The sequence below is a fragment of the Thamnophis elegans genome, chromosome 14 (genome assembly GCF_009769535.1).
Source record: "Thamnophis elegans isolate rThaEle1 chromosome 14, rThaEle1.pri, whole genome shotgun sequence".
Classification (NCBI taxonomy): domain Eukaryota; kingdom Metazoa; phylum Chordata; class Lepidosauria; order Squamata; family Colubridae; genus Thamnophis; species Thamnophis elegans.
Genome location: NC_045554.1, coordinates 27472861 through 27493723, shown reverse-complemented (window position 1 = coordinate 27493723; position 20863 = coordinate 27472861). Strand labels below are relative to the sequence as shown.

Below are 20863 nucleotides of genomic sequence, written 5' to 3'. Positions count from 1 at the left end.
CCCAGATGTGCCAATATGACCTCTCTAATCAGAATCGAATTCTTTATTGGCCAAGTGTGATTGGACACACAAGGAATTTGTCTCTGGTGCATGAGCTCTCAGTGTGCATAGAAACAACAAAGGGATGCCGTGCTGGCTGGGGAATTCTGGGAGTTGAAGTCCACAAGTCTTAAAAGTTCCCAAGTTTGGACACCCCTGCCATAGATCATAAATCGTAAGATGCAAATAACAATTGATTAATCATAAGATACCAATAGGAGAAGGTAATAGGAAAAATGAGGAAGATGAGGAGAATAATAAAGAGGAACTTTGAGGAAACTCAAGCCTCGGAGTCTTCTTATGCTGGGGGTGTTACTTGGAACCCTGACCCCAAGGTGATTTAATCTATTCCTTTTCGATTCCCCCCCCCCCCTCAGATTGCTTCTGGCTGCTCGATTCCATTCTGCAATATACGTCCTACGGAGTGATGCCACCGAGCCTCAGCCATTCCGAACACAGACAGCGGCCCCCAACCGGGGCAGGTTACATTCTTCCAGAGAGAATGGAAGGTGATTTGATTTTTGTTTTCTCCAGTTAGGGCTCAGACTGATGGCCTTTGGCATGGAGGGGAGAGGAAAGGAGGGTTGTTGTTTTTGAAAAGTTTTTTTTAAGTTTTATTTTCAGACAAGTACCATATTTTTCAGAGTATAAGACGCACCTTTTTCCCCTCAGAAAAGAGGCTGAAAATCTGGGTGCATCTTATACACTGAATATAGCATTTTTTGCCTCCAGACACAATGGCCGTGCAGAGCCTTTAGGAGGCTTTCAGAGAGCTCCTGGGGACTGGGGAGGGCAGAAATGAGCGAAAAACTGGCCATTTTTGCCCCCCCAGGCCCCAGCAGCACTCTATAAGTTTCCTAAAGGCTATCCATGCCCTTTTTTAAAGAAAAAATGGGCCCGTTTTTTGCTCATTTTTGGCCCCTTCCCCCGGAGCACTCTACAAGCCTCCTAAAGGCTATCCATGCCCTTTTTTTGGAAAAAAAACAAAAAAACAGGCCCGTTTTCATGAAAAATGGGCCATTTTGGGGAGGTTTGTAGAGTGCAAAACCTTTTTTTTTAATTTTCCTCTTCAAAACCTTGCTGCGTCTTATACTCTGAAAAATGCGGATCACAAGTATAGCATTACAACTTAACCAGCACTATTTTGTTGTATCCAATATTATGTCAATTCCTCTTACCATCAACTTATAGCAACCATCCTTTGCTCTTCTGCTTTCCATGCACCATATTATTCTATTCCACCGCCGCCCTGCCTCCTCTCCCTCTCTCCTCCTCCCTACCTCCTTTGTTCCCTCTACCATCCCTCTCTTCTCTATTTCCCCTTCCTCTCTCCTCCTCTTTTCCTCCCTGTGCTTCCCAGTTTTTTTTTACTAACGTCGTCAGTTTCAATCTTTTTTCAGGAATGAAACGAAGGAGAAATGGAGGTAAAGACACTAGGAGTTGTTCTTTAGAACAAGGGGGAGTAGGTCACAAATTGAAGCCCCCTCCCTCCCCAGCAACCCACTTATGGCTTGCAATGTTCTCACCGAAGTGGGTTTGGCTGAGATTTGGCTCATTTTTATATGCTTTGGGATGTACTAAAGTTCAAGTTCAAAGCCTTTATTGTCATTGTACATCATGTATACAACAAAATTGGTTTAGCTTATAAAGTTTGAGAATACATTGAGACCCATAAAAGTTTGAGAATAGGATTGGAAAAGGATCAAAAATTTGCTGGAGGCAATAACAGGGGTTAAAATAGAATGGAAACCATTAGGAATAATGTCTGCGAAATACAAAAAAGAAATCTAGTATTTAATACTACATATAATTACGGCGGCAAGGATTGCTTTGCCCAGAAATGGAAAAACAAATTAATTCCAAACGAAGATGAAATAATAAGAAAGGTTATGGATTGTGCTGAAATGGACAAACTAACTAAAGAAATCCAGGGAAAAGAAGAATCAGAATTCTACCAGATATGGGATGAATGGTATAGGTGGATGGAGGAAAGAAACAAAAATCAATGAAAGAATATAACAACACTCAAAAATAATAGTATGAGTAAAATAAGAGGATTAAGAATGATGAAATCCAAATGAAATACAATAGATGGGCAAATAATATAGGGTGAGCGGTATCGATTGATAATTGCTATTAGAAAGAACAGGAAGCTCCTGTTCATATTGTATTGTGTAAATGTCTAAGTTTTGTGTGTGTGTATTTTACATGTTCGTTAATAAAAAAAAAATCATGAAAAAAAAGTTTGAGAATACATCCAAGTCACAATGAGCCAAACATGAGACTTAAACGTCTTACACAGAACTAGAACCATAGAATGTCTTACACAGAACCAAGCTCTTTTTGGCTTGCCTGTTTTGATTGGATCACTTTAACCAGCTCTCTTCTCCTCTCCGTTCCCCCCTCTCCCTCCCCTAATAAATGGGTGAAAGGGCTGCTTCAATAAAGCCAAGATCTAGTTCTCACGCTTAGAAAAAGAAGCAAGTGACAGACTTTCAGGGATTAATGCCTTCCTTTTCTACGACTTTTTCCAGGGAACCACCTTCACCGCTACTCCAAAGTGCTCGAGGCTCATCTGCGCGACCCGAAACCCCGCTCTCTTCCCGCATGTCCTCATCTGTCCTGGGCGAAGCCACAACCTCTGAATGAAACAGCCCCCAGGTTGCCATTTTTAAAAAAAAAATGTTTCTCTCTCTTAGTAAAAATGTTCAGTTTAAAATTTGATCAGTAGATCTATTGAATAATATAATATATCTTGGGATTTGTAAAGGGAAACAGCAATAGCACAGACTTATATACCACTTCCCAGTGCTTTACAGCCCTCTCTAAGCTGTTTACAGAGTCAGCTATTTGCCCCCAACAATCTGGGTCCTCGTTTTACCCACCTCGGAAAGATGGAAGGTTGAGTCAACCTTGAGCCGGTCAGGATCGAATTGCTGGCAGTGGGCAGAGTTTAGCCTGCATTACTGCATTTTAACCACTGCACATCATGGATGTATGGAGGATGGATAGGAAGAAAGGAAGGGCAATAGCAATAGCACTTAGACTTATATACTGCTTCACAGTATTTTACACACCTCTTTAAGCGGTTTACAGAGTCAGCCTCTTGCCCCCAAACAATGTGGGTCCTCATTTTACCCACCTCGGAAGGATGGAAGACTCAGTCAACTCTGAGCCTGGTGAAATTTGAACTGCTGGCAGCCGACAGTCGGCAGAGGTAGCCTGCACTACTGCATTCTGACCACTGTGCCACTACAGTTCAGTGCAAAGATGTATTTTTAAGGTTCACAGACTAAAACAGTGATGGCAAACCAGTTGTGCTAAAAATTCATAAAATGTTTACGTTGACTCTGCTGGCCTGTCACACACTCCCCACCCGCAGGGAAAAGTGGCATCTCCAGATTCTCCGGAATCTCCTCCAGGTTGTATGAGGGGACCTTGCTTTTTGGGGGGGGCCTCTGGAGTCTCCAAAAATCATGTGAGAATGCTCAGGTGATTTTCAGAGACCTCTGAGGTTGCACAACATGCAGAAGTAGGAGATGACCAGGCTAAGCCTGAAGGTGGGATCAAAGATGTGATCAGTCTCAAGTTCCTTTGTGTCCACAAGAGATTTAAGTCCAGCCCTCCTTGAATTCCATTCTCTTATCTGCCACCAACTTGCTTTGATCACCAGTAGTTCAGAATCTTGAATCAGTCAGTCAATCAATCAATCAATCAGAATAGAGCTGGAAGGGTCCTTGGAGATTTTCTAATCCAACCCCTTGCTCAAGCAAGAGACCCTATACCATTTCAGATAGGTGGCTGATGTAATTTCCAGATTTGGGATAATGTCAGCGTTCCAAGTATCATGTAGAATTAAATCAGAGTCCAAGGCAAAACGATCATTAAAGCTCCAATTTAATAAATCAGACATCTTAGCACATCTGTGTAATCCCAATTCTGGAAATTACATCAGAATCCCACCCAGTTAAAAGTTCATGCTCTTATCCCCACACCCACAATCCATCACATGGTCCAATCTTCTTCCACGCTGGCATCCACACCCAGCTGCTTCAGTCAGGTGCAAAGGTGCGGAGACAAAAGATGACCTTGAGCTTCTAGAAAGGAATTTTTTATTTTGAAAACAACACATTCTACCCCTTGCTATTCCCCTCCCCCCCTTAATGAGAGTGTGGCAAGCCAAAGATTCTTAAAGGAACCGCTACAAGCCTGACACTCTCCTTGTACAGAGAATCAGCATATAATAAACCCATATTCTTTTCATCTGCCAGGACTCTTGCGGTTTCCTCCACTTAACTCTTGGTGTATCACCAGGAACGGGCATGGCATGTCCCCTGCGACATGCATGTCATAGGATCACCCCCATCAGTTTAGACGCAACAGGAATTGGAAGCCCACAGTGATGCTGATTTTATTCCCATGAGATCCAGCGTGTATCCCACGCTGTCAGATCTCGCAACTGACAGCTAAGACAAGTAAATTTGGAGTGGAATGCCAAGACACACATAGTAGTGGTGGGTAGCCAAGAAGAGCCTAAAAAAAAGGCTGCTCTGAAAACCAGTAACAGACTTTAGAAAACATCGCTTTACTTCTTTAAGCAGATGTTTCTGCAGTCTCCTTGTTTGGCTACCCAGCTCTGACTGGACCGGGCTAAACCAGGATCTCCCAAAGTGAGAGGCATAACACCTGATTCCCCTGAAGAATATTTCCTCCCTTCCCCCCTCTTGTTTTGTCTCTAGACATTTGTTCAATTTAGAATCATAGAATCATAGAATTCTTTATTGGCCAAGTGTGATTGGACACGCATAAGGAATTTGTCTCCGGTGCATGAGCTCTCAGTGTACATACAAACAACAGCGATCTCATAGATCAGCAATCGTAAGATGCAATCATAAATCATAAGATACAAATAACAATTGATAAATCATAAGATACCAGTAGGAGAAGGTAGTAGGAAAGATGAGAAAGATGAGGAGGATAATGGCAATACAGCCCTACTACATGGGTAAATGTCTTTAGGCATAAGAGTGCTGTGAAAGAGTGACGTGGTGGCCTAGAGGTGGCCTAGAGGTGGCGCTCTCGCATCACAGTCAGAAGGCTGGGAGTTTGATCCTAGGTAGAGGCAGATATTTCTCTCTCTGGGCACAGTGAGAATATATCTGCTGAGCAAAACTCTGCATTGGTGACAGGGAAGGGCATCCGGCCATTAAAACACTCTGCTAGCTCCATTCAGTTGCCCAGACTCCACCCCACAAGGGATTATGGGGTCGTTGAAAGTTGATGATAAGAGTGCTGTGAGAATGTGTTTAGCAGAGTGGTGGCATTGGGGGCGGGGGGGGGGGAATACCTTTGTGCCTATCAGTTTTGGCATGCAATGTCCTATAGCGGCGTCCAGAGGGGATAAGTTGAAACAGTTGATGTCCAGGATGTGAGGGGTCTGTAGATATTTCCCTCTTTTTTTGCTAGTTAGTCTCCATTGACTAGAAATCCAGAGTTTGATTTGATTTTGTCTCTTCCAGCAACCTTTGGAAACATCAGAAGTTATTATCGATCGACCTGGATAAAGTTGCATTGCCCAGCTTCCACCAGAACCGGCCTCAAGTAAGACCTTTATCACCGGGAGAGAGTGGAGCATGGAATATTCCAGGAGGTAAGTACAGTGGAATTGCCCTGAAGTTCAGCCCTCCATCTTAGGACATGTCTGGTCTACCAAATGTTACCAGTTTTGGTCACCTCGATGTAAAAAAGATGTGGAGACTCTAGAAATTCTAAAGTGCAGAGAAGAGCAACAAAGATGATTAGGGAACTCTAGGATAAAACATATAAAGAACAGTTGTAGGAACTGGGTGTGTCTAGTTTTATGAAAAGAAGGACGAGGGGAGACATGATAGCAGTCTTCCAATATCTCAATATATTGCCACAAAGAAGAGGGAGTCAAGCTATTCTCCAAAGCACCTGAAGGCAGGACAAGAAGCAATGGGTGGAAACTAATCAAGGAGAGAAGCAACTTAGAACTAAGGAGAAAATTCCTGACAGTGAGAATAATTAACCAGTGGAACAACTTGCCTCCAGGAGTTGTAAATGCTCCAACACTGGAAGATTTTAAGAAGATGTCGGATAGCTATTTGTCTGAAGTGGTGTAGGGTTTTCTGTCTAAGCAGAAGCAACTCTGTTATTCCATTCCAAATGTGGGTCACAGCTTTCCACAGTCACATCCTCACCCCTTGTGATCTTCACTGCCAGCTTCCAATAAGTCAAGTCAGTGAGGAAAGCAGCCACCTCCTGATGATGTGCTTAATGACAGCACATGATTCCTTAACAACCACAACCTGAACTGTCATTGTACACTGAAGATCACATTTAATTTCATTGTACAAGGTGCAATGACAATAAAGTAAACTATTAAATAAACCACAGTGGTTCAGGTTCACTCTACATAGGCTCTTATTAATAGCCTTCAATTCATTCCTTTTCCTTCTGGCTTAATCTGCCTTTTGGAGGCAGCATCTCATTCAAAAGCCATGTTCCCTGGCCTTACCAGATGTTTACCTCTGGGGTCCTATGATTAAACCAGTCATATTTTGAAGATGTGGGTGTTTACAGTGCAGGTAGCTCATTTAGCGATGGCCTGATGTAACGACCGTTTGTAGTTACGACAGTGACAAGTAACTGTGGCCGGTTCTCAGGTCTGTAAAGCCAAGGGAAAACTTCATAAGTTCATAAGCACGGTTGTAACTTCAAACGTTCACTAAGTGAACTGTTGCAAGTCAAGCACTGCCTGCTTTATTGCATCCTGGGGTTTTTGTTTGTCTTCAGTCACAGAACGCATTTGAGATGAATGGCTATATAAATCGAACCAATAAATCAACAACAGCCTGCAAATAAAAGCATCTCTTTAGGAAAAATGAGTTGCAGTGGTTAGAATGCAGTATTACAAGGTTACTTCTGCTGACTGCCGGCTGCCTGCAATTTGGCAGATCAAATCCCACCAGGTTCAAGATTGACTCAGCCTTCCATCCTTCCGAGGTGGATAAAATGAGGACCCAGATTGTGGAGGGCAAGATGCTAACTCCGTAAACCACTTTGAGAGGGTTGTAAAGCACTCTGAAGCGGTATATAAGTCTAAGTGCTATTGGTATCTTCCTGCCTATTAGAATGCAGTATTGCAGGCTAACTCTGCCTACTGCCATGAGTTCAATTCTCTCTGGCTCCAGGTTGACTCAGCCTTCCATTCTTCCGAGATGGTTCAAATGAGGACCCAGATTGTTGGGGGCCAATAGGCTGACTCTCTAAACCGCTTAGAGAGGGCTGTAAAGCACCTTAAAGCAGTATATAAGTCTAAGTGCTATTGCTAAAAGGTTTAAAAACTGAATGTTATTTCCTGGAAACACCGATAAATTTTGCCTGTGTTTTTTCACATGGACATTTTTGCTCCCCCCTGTGCAGGAATCATGCCCGGACGCTACAATCAGGATGTGGGAGGGACGATTCCCGTCTTCGCTTTCCTGGGTGCCATGGTGGTTTTGGCCTTCTTTGTGGTGCAAATCAAATCCAAGAGCAGGCCAAAGAGGCGGAAACTTCGAGTCAAGCGGCCACAAATCATCCAGCCAGGCCACCCTCCGAAGACACCGTCCGTTTGATTGCTGCAGCCAAAGACGATTGCATTTTCCCCTGACCGCTTTATGGAATTGCGACCGACTGCTAAAAAAGACCTTTGACCCGACCTAGCACCCAATCTCCTTTTCTGCCTTGGGTGATTGACATCTCCATGGATGATCTTCAGATTAAAAAAAGAAAATCCCACGCTATTCTTTTTCAGTCGCTGAACTGACCGAAGGCTTAAACGCTATTTAAAAAGGAGTCAGTTGCTTCTGAGTTTGGCAAGGATCTTTTTTTTTCCCTTTTAACATTGACCAAACCTTTTCATGAGAGGCTATTTTCTGTATTTATTTTCAGAAGGGGACCAGGGGAAAATCCTCATCAAGGCCCTTGACTCAACAGATGGCGGCGCCATTTTTTTCCCCCTTGAATGGTGTGCCTTTTTTTAAATTTTATGTTCTCTCTTTATGAAGACAAAGAGAACTCAGATCATCCCTCCTGTAAGGATGAGAAAAGAAACCGACAGTTTGAACAAAGTAGGGACAGAAAAATCGGGGTGGCTGATTTGTCTGATCAGGGTGGACCTGCAGTCCTTTCATTTATTTTTTATAAAAGCAACTTACCATGAGGTTTTGTAATTCTTCAGCATGATTTCACCATTGCTGGTGGATAAAAATTTTTTTCAATAAATATGCTATATTGAAATGGAAGCAACGAAGAGGCAGCTCCCCCCCCCTTACACTAAATGAAAGAGAAAGTGCATTGGGAGCTCAGGAATGAAATGAGGGGGCCTTGGTGCTTTCTGAGCTTCGTGATTTCTTGCGGTTGTTTCATTACCCAACTAGGTAACATCATCAGTGCTAGAAGAGAATGGGACTTGCGAAAAAGAGGAGGAAGAGTGGGGTTTTTTTGTGTTTTCTAAGCGTGGTTGTTGGTCAGTTTTTTTTGAAGGCATTTCATTACAAAACTAGGTGACATCATCAGTGCTAGGAGTGGAGTTTGCACCCTGTTTATATACAACTGGGTTGCCCTGTCAGCATTGGCGGGATAACAGCCTAATCCAGGAATCGTCAATCTTAAACACTCAAAGAGCCATTTGGACCCGTTTCCCACAGAAAAGAAAACTCCGGGAGCCACAAAACCTTTCCCGTGCCTGACTATTTCCTGAGCGGCCACAAAACTAGTATATGTAATTGAATTAAAGGTTCTGTTTTCCTCTGAAACTCTCCTTTTCTTGGATTTAACCATGGTTGGCCAACCGGGGGTCGAAAAGCTCAATACATCGCGTGCCGGCGGGTGTCACACATTGGCGGTTGTGACGCATATTTTGAGCAACAGGGAGCCGCAGCAGTGGGATGAAAGAGAGACATGCGTCTCCAGAGCTATGAGTTGCTGACCCCTGGGCTAATCCAAGATCTACCATTAACATTTTTATTGAGTTATAAAGTAATGTAAAATATAAAATACAGAGTAAATAGGAAAGAAGTGAGGAGGAAAAGGGGAAGGAGAAGTGAGGTAAAGTAAAATAAGGCATTAACATCAAATCACAACATTTTGCTTTTGCATAAAAATAAAAGCAAAAAAATTCTGATTTGATAATGCCTTATTTTACCGTGACAGAGAGTTGGAAATCAATGCTTCTTTTTCTTTTTTTTCTTACCTTTCCTCACTTCTCCTTCACCTTTTCCTCCCCACTGCTTTCCTATTTACTCTGTATTTTGTATTTTGCATGACCTTACAACTCAATAAAAATGTTAATGGCCTAATCCAAGATCTACCATGAAGAAAACTGCCCTTCACCAATACTGGCAGGGAAAGCTACCTGTATATAAACAGGGAACAAACCCTACTCCAGAATTAATCATATAACCTAGTTTGGTCATGAAATGCCTACAAAAAAACCAACCAGGCTTGGAGAGCATCAAGGACCTCACAGAAGGAGAAAGCCAAGTAATATGGGGAACTAGTCTGTGTCTTGTCCCTTATTCCCCCCCTATCCTTTTCTGAACATTTTACATTTGTAGCTTCAGCAAAAGACGGTCCCTTTTAAGTCCCATGGAGAACAATTTCCAGAGTGAGAATCTATAAAACCGGGAGCCTTATCAGTTGTTAAAGAGAGACAAAACTTTGTTGTTGTTGTTGTGAACTCATGTCTGACCCATCGTAACCCCGTGGACAACGTTCCTCCAGACCTTCCTGTCCTCTACCATCCTCCGGAGTCCATTTAAGCTCACGCCGACTGCTTCAGTGACTCCATCCAGCCACCTCATTCTCTGTCGTCCCCTTCTTCTTTTGCCCTCCATCGTTCCCAGCATGAGGCTCTTCTCCAGGGAGTCCTTCCTTCTCATTAGGTGGCCAAAGTCTTTGAGTTTCCTCTTCAGGATCTGGCCTTCTAAAGAGCAGTCAGGGTTGATCTCTAGGACTGACCGGTTGGACCGCCTTGCAGTCCAAGGGACTCGCAGGAGTCTTCTCCAGCACCAGAGTCCAAAGGCCTCCATTCTTTGATGCTCAGCCTTTCTTATGGTCCAACTTTCACAGCCATCCATTGCAACCGGGAAAACCATAGCCTTGACTATGCGCACTTTTGTTGGCAGGGTGATGTCTCTGCTTTTTAGTATGCTGCCTAGATTTGCCCTAGCTTTCCTCCCCAGGAGCAAGCCTCTTTCAATTTCTTGGGAATTGAATTCTGTGAATTGAAATATTCTGGGAATATTTGAGTTTCATCTTCAGGATCTGACCTTCTACAAAACGTAAGACAAAACACCTTAGAGAAAACTCAGGTGACAGAAATATTTCAGGAGCTAATTAGTAAATCAAAGAATGGATGAACAGGAACATGTCTCAGACCTGTGAAATTTTTTTAAAAAAAAAAATAGGATGATGAATTTCTATTAAGCCTGGCTCACAAAAATGTGTGTCTTGAATTAGTCCCTAAAGGGCTATTAAGGTTTTTTCACGCTTTGATGGAATTCAGAAGGATTGAAGTGGTGGGATTTGAAGCCTTGATCTTATTACCGACTTTTTCCTCTGCCTGTGCCTGGCTTTTCAACTAAGTTATGTCATGTCTTCACACCACATGGTTGGTCTTTGCAAGAACACCAAGATCATGTGAAATGTGAGGATCTGCCTAGGTTTTAAAAAAATGCTATCTTTCCCATGCAGTAAAGGCAACCCGCAGCGCTCTGGATCCTGGCTAATCGACTCAAGAGACCTCTTCCAGAAAGAACTAGATTGGATAAACAATATGAAATTGCGTATGTATGTATGTATGTATGTATGTATGTATGTATACATACATACATACATACATACATACATACATACATACATACATATATATATATATATATATATATAGAGAGAGAGAGAGAGAGAGAGAGAGAATGGGTCTCCTCATCATTGCAATTCTACAATTTGAGGCTTCCCAGATGAAACCGACTAATAGTATTTTCAGGCAAAGCAAAATAAAAAAATTATTTACACAGCACAAAAGCGGCAGTGGGATTTTATCCATTTTATGGTTCAATCCGTGCATGGTGCCCCATTTCGCATACCTGGTTCTGGATGGCTGACGGTTAAAATAAATAAATACATACAGATTATTAACTAGAATACTAACAACGGAAACCATTAAGGCGATTTTTAAAAAAATATAATCTGTAAAGGAGCATTACATCCACGCAAAATTTCAGTGGCTCCATGCCCTAGTCAGATCCTCGGGGACAATGGCAAAAGTCTTCAGGGTCTTCTAGAATGTACCACCTGTACCATGCTCCTTTTCATGGACCTGATGGGATGGGCAGATGGATTGGGAAGAGGCAGCCCCTCAAATGACCTCACCCCATGCCTTGTAGGGATTTGTAGATGATTACCAGCATCTTGAGTTAAACCTGGAAGTGAGCTGGCAACTAATGCAGTTCACGGAGTAAAGATGTAGTAAGCAGATGGCCTTCAAGGGCTGCCCCATGTAGAGTACAGTAGTCCATGCAGGAGGTAACTAGTTTGGTGTAGTGGTTAAGGCAGAAGTCTTCAAACTTGGCAACTTTAAGACTTGTGGGCTTCAATTCCCGTAGCTGGCTGGAGAATTCTGGGAGTTGAAGTCCACATGGCTTAAAGTTTCCAAGTTTGGGGACTCTGAGTTAAGGCATCAGGCTAGAAAATGGGAGACACTTGAGTTCTAATCCAGTCTTAGCCATGAAAGCCAGCTAGGTGTCTTAGGCCAATCATCAGGAGTTGGTGAGTTCTAGTCTCACCTTAGCCATGAAGGCTTGCTGGGTGACTTAGCCAATCAGCAGGAAACTTGAGTTCTAGTCCTGCCTTAGGCACGAAAGGCCGCTTCAGTGGTCTGAGTGCAGGAGATGAAGACTCCGAGTTCTGCATGAAAACTGGCTCAATTCTTTTAGCCAATCAACAGGAGGTTCTGAGTGCTAGTCCTGCCTTAGGCATGAAAACCAGCTGGATTTGTGTTGCTTCTCACCCAAGAACCTTCTTCAGCACTGACTGGATTTCCATTCTTCCTTTCCCCACCATCCAGGCAGAGCTGATGAAGCTTCTTGGATGAGAAGTGAAATGTTTTCAAAAGAAAAAATAAGAAAGTCCACTTGCCTCCAGAAAAAGCCCCTTTGGGACAACCAGGACCTGGATAACTGAGAATCTCTACAGATTTTTAGCTATACAATTTGGGATGAACACCCTTGGAATGGTGTGGGAATAAAAATGGATTTCCAGAGGAAAAATTGCAGACTACAGGAACCATTTGCACCACTCAGGTGACTCTGAGGACACAGAAAAACCTCCAAGTGGCCTCAACGACCCTCTAAAAGGATGCAAATGACCAGCTGTCTCCAAGGAATATAAATCCTTCCATTCCCCACCATTCTGTCAGACCTGAAGAAGCTTCTTAGATGAGAAGTGAAATGTCTTCAAAGGAATAAAACAAGGAAGTCCAATTGCCTCCTGAAAAAGCATCCTTGGGACAACCATGACCTGGATGGCTGAGAATTTCTACAGACTTTTAGCTGTACAATTTTGGGATGAACACCCTTGGAATGGGGTGGGAGTAGGAATGGATTTGAAGAGGAAAAGAATTGCAGATTACAGGGACCATTTGCACCACTCAGGTGACCCTGAGGACACAGATAAACCTCCAAGTGGCCTCAACGACCCTCTTAAAAGGATGCAAATGACCAGCTGTCTGCAAAGAATATAAACACTTCCATTCCCCACCATCCAGTCAGAGCTGAAGAAGCCTCTTGGATGAGAAGCAAATGTCTTCAAGGAAAAACCAGAAAGTCCAGTTGCCTCTTGGGAAAAAAAAACAACTTTGGGATTGCAAAGCCCGAGTTGCTTTTGGTATTTCTGAATTCACTTCGTTTCTGTCCTGAGCGCAACACACAGGAAACAGGAAGCATCTTAGACATCAGAACTTTAATTTGCAAATTCTCTCATTTATGCAATGATGTTACGAGAAAAATGACTTGCACCATTTGTCACCACCAATAAACTGACTAGGTGGCTCAGTGGCTAAGACATTGTGTTTGTCGATCAGAAAGTTTGGCGGTTCGAATCCCTAGTACGGGTCTCCTGCGTGAGCCGGGGATTGGACTAGATGACTGCCAAGGTCCCTTCCTACTGTGTCACTGTTTACCACATTCTCTTTGTTTGCTAGACATCTATTAACACCACCATAAATTGTCAGTATTTGCAGAATAGTCTTAAGCTCTTAGTAATGCTAACTAGAATTCAAATTCACCAAGTTTATTCTAGCTCTGCAATTTGTGGATTTATTGGTCTATCTAGAGACCGCTTTGGGGAAGGCTCAATTAATTCAAAAGGATTTTTTTGCCCTTTGAAGTGTCACAGCAGAGGGAATTACCACAGCAACCAGTATCTCTTCTGGCAGAATTTCAGGGAGGACAAGCAAGGATTTTTCCTCATTGAAGGACCACACAAATCAGTAGGACACAGGCAACAAGATTAAAAGATAAAGGTTCCCCTTGCACGTGTGGGCTAGTCTTTCCCAATTCTAGGGGGCAGTGCTCATCTCCGTTTCAAAGCCAAAGAGCCAGCTCTGTCGGAAGATGTCTCCGTGATCATGTGGCCGGCATGACTAAACACCAAAGGCGCATGGATCACAGTTCCCTTTCCACCAAAGGTGGTCCCTATTTTTCTACTTGCATTTTTTATGTGCTTTCGAACTGCTAGGTTGGCAGAAGCTGGGACAAGTCACGGGAGCTCACTCCATTATGCGGCACTAGGGATTCGCTGATTTTCTGATTGACAAGCTCAGTGTCTTAGCCACTGAGCCACCTTGCAACAAGATTTGTGGCGTGTAAAAACCATGGCATATTCAAAGTGGACTGCAGAATGTCCATTTTGAGGTTGAAAACAGTTGTCCTGACTGTTCTGGAAAATTTCTGGGCTGGTGGTGGATATGTGTAATATTAGATTTGTTCTCCAAGATGTTTCAGTACATCATCAGTTCATTAGCTTTAGCAAACATCGGGACCTCAATTTGCAAATTCCCCTAATCTATGCAATGATGCCAGGAGGTCAATATATTGCCCCATCTTCTAGCTCTGTAGACATTCATTCACATGATCAGGATTCACAGTCTAGGCTGCCCCCAATAATACAATTGTTTGGCTGGAGTTATTCAACCCTAATAGAATAGAGCTGGAAGGGATCCTGGAGATCTTCTAGTCCAGCCCCCTGCTCAAGCTGGAGACCCTATACCATTTCAGACAAGTGGCTGTCCAGTCTCTTCTTAAAAGCATCCCATAATGGAGCACTCACGACTTCTGAAGGCAAGCAGTTCCACTGGTTAATTGTCCTTCCTGTTAGGAAGTTTCTCCTTAATCCCAGGTTGCTTTTCTCCTTGATTAGTTTCCATCCATTGTTTCTTGTCCTGCTTTGGTGAATAATTTGGCTCCCCTCTTCTTTGTGGCAGCCCCTCGAATACTGGAAGACTGCTATCATGTCTCCCTTAGGCCTTCTTTTCTCTAGACTGGCCATAGCCAAATCCTGCACCCATTCCTCATCTTATTTTAGTCTCCAGGCCTTTAATCACATTAGTTTCTCTTCTCTAGACTTTTTCCTAACTCTTGACATCTACATTTACTTATATAAATCTATGTTATATTCATTAAAAAATATTGATGTTTATTCCATCTTTATTACTGTACAAGTAACTCAAGGTAGGGAATACACACTCAGTACTCCTTCCTCCTATTTTCTCCATCACAAAACCCTGAGAGGCGGATTGGGCCGAGAGTGACTGGTCCAAGATCACCCAGCTGGTTTTTATGCCTAATGTGGGACTAGAACTCACCATCTCCCACTTTCTAATCTGATGCTTATAACATACGATAGATGGTTGCAGGAACCGGGCATGGCTAGTCTAGTGAGAAGGACCAGGGGAGACAGGATAGCATCTTCCAATACTTGAGGGGCTGCCACAGAGAGGAGGGGGGCTATTTTCCAAGGCCAGACAAGGAATAATTGATGGAAACTGAGCAAGGAGAGAGTCAACCTAGAAATAAGGGGGGATTTTCTGACAGTGAAAACAATCAACCAATGGAACAGAAGTTGCCTTTGAAAGTTGTGGGAGCTTCATCACTGGAGGCTTTCCAGAAGAGACTGGACTGCCATTTGTCAGAAATGGTGTATGGTCCCTTGCTTGGGTGGGGGTTGGACTAGATGACCTACAAGGTCCCTTCCAACTCTGTTAATCTGTATCTGATGCCTTAGCCATTAGAGCAAAGTGGATGTATCTTTCTGTCTTTCTCCTCTGTGGATACTTGGCTCAGCTGCTCCTTTGGACTGATATTGTTTCGATAGCGATCAGTGCTTTGTTGGTAAGTGGCATATTTAGCTGATGAGGTGGTGGCCCTGTCTTATCTCTGTGTTATTTGCTTCCTGGGTGATAAAATAGCACCGGCCCTGTGTGATGGGACAGCATTTCTCTTTTGCTGTGGTTGCTGCATTGCTGGGCGTAGGCTACTGGGTCAACATGGAGAAAGGTCTGGTTAATTCTGAGAGCAAAAGTTGGATCTTTAGTTCAAATAAAACCAATTTCAAATTCTTGGAGTTTCTGCAAATATAGAAAGTGGCAGAACATCTGGAAGATAAAATATAATAACAGTTGGAAGGGACCTTGAAAGTCTTTTAGTCCAACCCTGCTTAGGCAGAAAACCCTATGCCACTTCAGGCAAAGGGTTATTTAATCTCTTCTTTAAAACTTCCATGTTGGAGCATTCACAACTTCTGGAGGCAAGTGGTTCCACTGGTTATTGTTCTCACTGTCAGGAATTTTCTCCTTAGTTCTAGGTTGCTTCTCTCCTTGATTAGTTTCCATCTTTTGCTTCTTGTCCTGCCCTCGGGTGTTTTGGAGAATAGCTTGACTCCCTCTTCTTTGGGGCAACCCCTGAGATATTGGAAGACTGCTATCATGTCTCCTTTAGTCCTTTTTTTAATGAAACTAGACATACCCAATTCCTGCAACCGTTCTTCATGTTTTAGCCTCCAGTCCCCTAATGATCTTTGTTGCTCTTCTCTGCACTCTTTCTAGAGTCTCCACATCCTTTTTACATCGTGGCGAGCAAAACTGAATGCAGATGCTTGATTAGGAAAGAGATTATCATCCCTTTGGACAGGATGACTTTATTCCAAGAGAATTTGGCTGATAAAAAGATCAGGCTGATTGTGCCTGGAACCCAGAGCTGGCCAGAGTTGCAAGAGAGGGAGTTTAGCTAATTGAGGATTAAACTGACAAGTTGGTTCAGCTGAGGAAGGGAGGGGTGCGAACTCTTGAGCCTCTTTCAAATCCACAAACCTGAAAGGCAGGAGGAAGGGAGTGGCTAGGACTGCAATTTGAGATTTCTTCTCCCCCCCTTTCCCATCTTAAAGCCGAGCAAAGACAGCATGAGAAAGCGAGAATATCAAACTAATTCCCGGCTCAAAATATTCCATTTCAAAGAAAGCTTCTAGGTAGGGCTTTAATCCTTTCTTTTGGATGCCAGAGGAGGAGGTATTGGGAGCAGCTTAACAAACATCAACATGGGTAGAGTGGCCCTTTTCTCTATCTTTCTTTGGTGCGGCCCTTTAATTGTCTAGGAGTTTCTTTCTTTCTTTCTTTCTTTCTTTCTTTCTTTTTCTTATTTTTCTTCTCCTCCTCCTTCTCCCTTCCTCCTTCCTCTTCTCCTCCCCCTCCCCCTCCCCATTTTGGTCTTCCACCTTTGTCTGAGTGATGGATGGACTCTTGTAAGTGGCCTGCTTGGGAAGCAAACTCAAGGCCCCAGCACCATGGAGCCTGCCTGAGTTGGAGAAGCTGTCAACTTTGTTTCTAGGAATGTTGGATGGTGCTTCCAAGATGGGATGAGTGAGAAGGTGTGAAAAGGACAATGGTTAAACTTGGTTTGCAGAAGGCCCAGGAAGAGGAGGTTGGACTGAAAGACTTCCAAGGTCCATTCCAACTCTTCTTGTTGTTGTTAAGCTGTGCTATTTGAACTTGTAAGTGCCTTCTCTTTCATGTGTGGTGCTTTGAATGGCTTGATATGAAATTTCTTTTTAAAACATTTCTTTCCAGTGGTGTTTTCTATATATTTTATATTTTGCTGCCAATTAAACAGTTCCTCGTAACACAGTTCTTCCTAAGCAGGAGGAACTGAGTCTAACGGAACAAGTTGACTTACATTCAAAAATGAAATAGAAGTGGAAACCTTTACCAAGCCTGGATGGTCTCCCAAATCTAAGCCATGTTGAACTTGGTTTGCAGGGCAACACAGTGCTAGGAAAATCCTATGGGTTTTCCTAGCTTGGGAAGTTGGGAAAAGTTAGGGGAAAAAATATCTTTCCTGAGAAGGCAATGGCATTTTTTGTGTTTGTTCCTGCCAAGAAAGCTAACATGAACAGGTCTATGAAGTCAGGAGACGGTGAGTTGGTCTGGAAGGAACTTTTAGAAGTGAAAATGTTTGGCTGCCATTATTGAAAGTCTCGGATTCAGAAGTGTGTATTTATTTAAACATTGGACTTCACTAATCTAGATTTTCTTCCCTCCTCAAGTTGAACTTTCCTAACAGGATTTTTATTTCTGGAGATAAAATTAGAGAATAATACAGAACGATTTGAGCTCCAGAATAACAGTAGGATGAAAACAATCGGTGGATGGCTTGCCTCCAGAAGTTGTAGGTGCTCTCCATCACTGGAGGGTTGGGGTTTTTTTTTGGGGGGGGGTGTATTTATTTTTCTTGCACAGTTTTCCTTTACATGTCTCTATCACACATTTAATAGGTCTGTGGCATTATTCATACAACCAGAATCAATATTCAATACATTATATACATTCTGTTTCCAAACATTCAAACCCGATGTACATTTCCACTGGAAGTTTTTAAGAAGAAGCTGGACAAACATTTGTCTGGAATGATGTAGGTTCTCCCGCTTGGTCTAGATGACCTCCAAGGTCCCTTCCAACTTTGTTATTTATTTTGGAAAGTAAATATTGTCTTCTACATCTGGCCCACTGAAGCAGGAGACCAGGTTCTTTAAGGAGAGCCTTTTAAGTCTGATTAAAGGCACTTTTTTGGCTTTTACAACACTGAAAAAGTTAATCGAGACGCAGTCTGGATCTTTTATGATCAGCAGCCTGAATTTTCAAATTTGCCCTGCAAGGCCAACAGTAAGAACTGACTGAGTAGGAAAATATTGAAGAGGGGACCTGCATGGAAAATGGCCTCTTCGATTTGGAAATTTTCCTACCGAAATCCACGCGGCCCCTGGTTGCTACTTCCTTCTGGGAATTTTTCATGGGCTTGTTTTCTTTTTTTTTTTTTAATTGTGCATTTTTATTGTTGGGATTAATAGCGAGATTAGTTATTTGTACAAATCTGCCAACTGGCAGAATCTTAAGGCACAGCCAGGGGAAAACATTGTGTACAGTGGCTTGGAAGTGGCTTACACTGTATGTATCGAGAAGGGTGTGTTAGGAACCTTTTAAAGTCAATGGCTGTTTCTCTAAAGCAGCGCTCGCCAACTGGCGGCCCGCGAGAAAATTTTGGTGGTCGTAGAAAAATTATTCGCATTTTTTATATTGCACTAAATCAGGTGTCCTCAACTTCGCCCCCTGGGATAGATACGTGCAATGAATGCTTGTGTTGTCGCAGAGAGTCTCCCCCTTTGGGGTCTTTTTGTATGGGTTGGAGGGGGGCAGAAATTCAACTTAGGGTCTGCTTGAGCCTGCTGGTGGGGGGCTTTGGGTGAAGGCTGGAGGGAAGTGCTGCTGGTGGTGAAGAGCCGGAGAGCCTCATTCAAGTGGGACTGCATCCTGGTCTGGAACTGGCTGACCATCTCAGCCCGCTGAGCCTCCAAGTGCCGGTACTTGGCCTTGCACTCCCGTAGGTCTTCCCTCTGCTTGGAAAGCCTATGCTCGTAGTCCTCAGTAAGGTGCTCCTGCTGAGCCTCCTTCTCGGCCAGATCCAATTTGAACTGAGTTGTTTTGCCAGCTCTTTCTCCTGGTGGCTGCTTAGGTCCAGCAACTGCTTCCGGTTGGGGCCCTAAGGAGCTCCGGCGGGGAGGGGCAATTAGAGACTGGTGAGGCGCCCCTCAAGGTAAGTGACATTGAGTTGGTCATGCCCACCCAGTCACATGACCACCTAGCCACGCCCACCCAGCCAGTCATTAGGCCAGTGTTTCTCAACCTTGGCAACTTGAAGATGTCTGGACTTCAACTCCCAGAATTCCCCAGCCAGCGAATGCTGGCTGGGGAATTCTGGGAGTTGAAGTCCAGACGTCTTCAAGTTGCCAAGGTTGAGAAACACTGCATTAGGCAAATCATATTAGTCCATGGGATTTAAAATTACGAATTTAGTGATCCCTGAGGTCCGAAAGATTGATGAACCCTGCTCTAAAGTATGGTTTATTTCACTACTTGGTGGAAAATAAATTAGACTTGTGAAAGGATATTCTTGTCACAAAGAAATGGTAGGTCTGTGGTGAAACTTCTTGGCATATCTAAATAGTTTTGAGAAAGAAAGGGGTCAAATTTTGCTTTATCAATGTTCAACTGGATAGACTTATAAGTAAACCTGGTATTACATTACACCAAGCTCATATAATTACAACTGTTTAACAGTTTTGCACAAGGATCTGTAATTTTCCTAGTGTCAATTATTCCTTACAATGATCACAAATTAAATCAAATCATTGTTTTTATTTTCTGCCACAAATGACTGAAGCCAAGTTCTGAAACTGTAGGATTTCATTGACTTCATTGCAAACATTTATAGCTAGGCCTGAAAAGGAGATGAACCTTTGTGTGGGTTTTTTTTTCCGGATGAGGATGATGGGGGAACTGAAGGGTAAACTAATGAATTGCTGAGAATTTCACATAACTACTTACACACTTTTAAAATTGCAATCAAGAGACCTAATGTAGAAAAGACAATCCTGGCAATCAATGGGGTGACAAAGCTTTCAGTTTCAGCTTCTGAAAAATTTAATATTATGAACTGAATTGTTTCAAATTACATTTTTAATTGCAATTTTAACACTCATCCTCCCTTGTGTGCGCATTTCTCCAGACAATATTGTTTTGAGGGGTCCTCGGTGTTCTCCGAACTTGGTTATTTTTTTTTTGCAGATGTTTGATTACCCAAAGTAGGTTAACATTATCAGAGCAAACTGGATGTTCTCTAATTCGGATAATGAAACTTTGCAAGAAAACCACCAAGCTGGGAGAACACCAACGACCTTTCAAAACAATATTGTCTTCATTTCAATCCCAAGTGGCAAATATTCTGCTTTATTAGTGCAATATTGTTTTAGGTGGGATTCCCAAGTCCTCTCTTTTCGATTTTGAGATTTGAAGTAACTTTTATTTCTCAAAAGACTTGCCAACAACTGCTTAGATTTCAACTTTCAAAATATTATGGGATGCTGATTAATAAATAAATAGCTTGCCTCTAGAGGTTTTCCAAGAAGACACTGTACAACCATTTGTCTCGGATGATATAAAGTCTCTTAACGTGGGCAGGGGGGTGGACTAGAAGATCTCCAAGATCCCTTTCAGCAGCCCTATGATTCTACACTGGGTGAGTAGTTCTGGAAGCTGTATGGCATGCATCTGGAATCCCCTAGAGCAGTGATGGCTAATCTTTTTGTTGTTGGGTGCTAAAAATGCGAGGGCACATGCATAAAAGCATGCACACGCATGCCATCACCCATAATA

At 42.9% G+C, this 20863-nt stretch overlaps 1 protein-coding gene across 2 annotated transcripts in view; it reads left to right on the top strand.

Moving 5' to 3' along the window:
- Window positions 1–8348, top strand: part of MBTPS1 (membrane bound transcription factor peptidase, site 1) — a 64011-nt gene extending 55663 nt beyond the window's left edge. For both annotated transcript variants that reach the window (XM_032230710.1, XM_032230711.1), the window contains exons 20-23: window positions 417–548; window positions 2574–2700; window positions 5559–5689; window positions 7486–8348. In XM_032230710.1, coding sequence (XP_032086601.1) covers window positions 417–548; window positions 2574–2700; window positions 5559–5689; window positions 7486–7679 — 584 coding nt within the window. In that variant the 3' untranslated portion in view covers window positions 7680–8348. The remainder of the gene's footprint in view (window positions 1–416; window positions 549–2573; window positions 2701–5558; window positions 5690–7485) is intronic.
- The last annotated feature ends 12515 nt before the right edge of the window (window positions 8349–20863 follow it).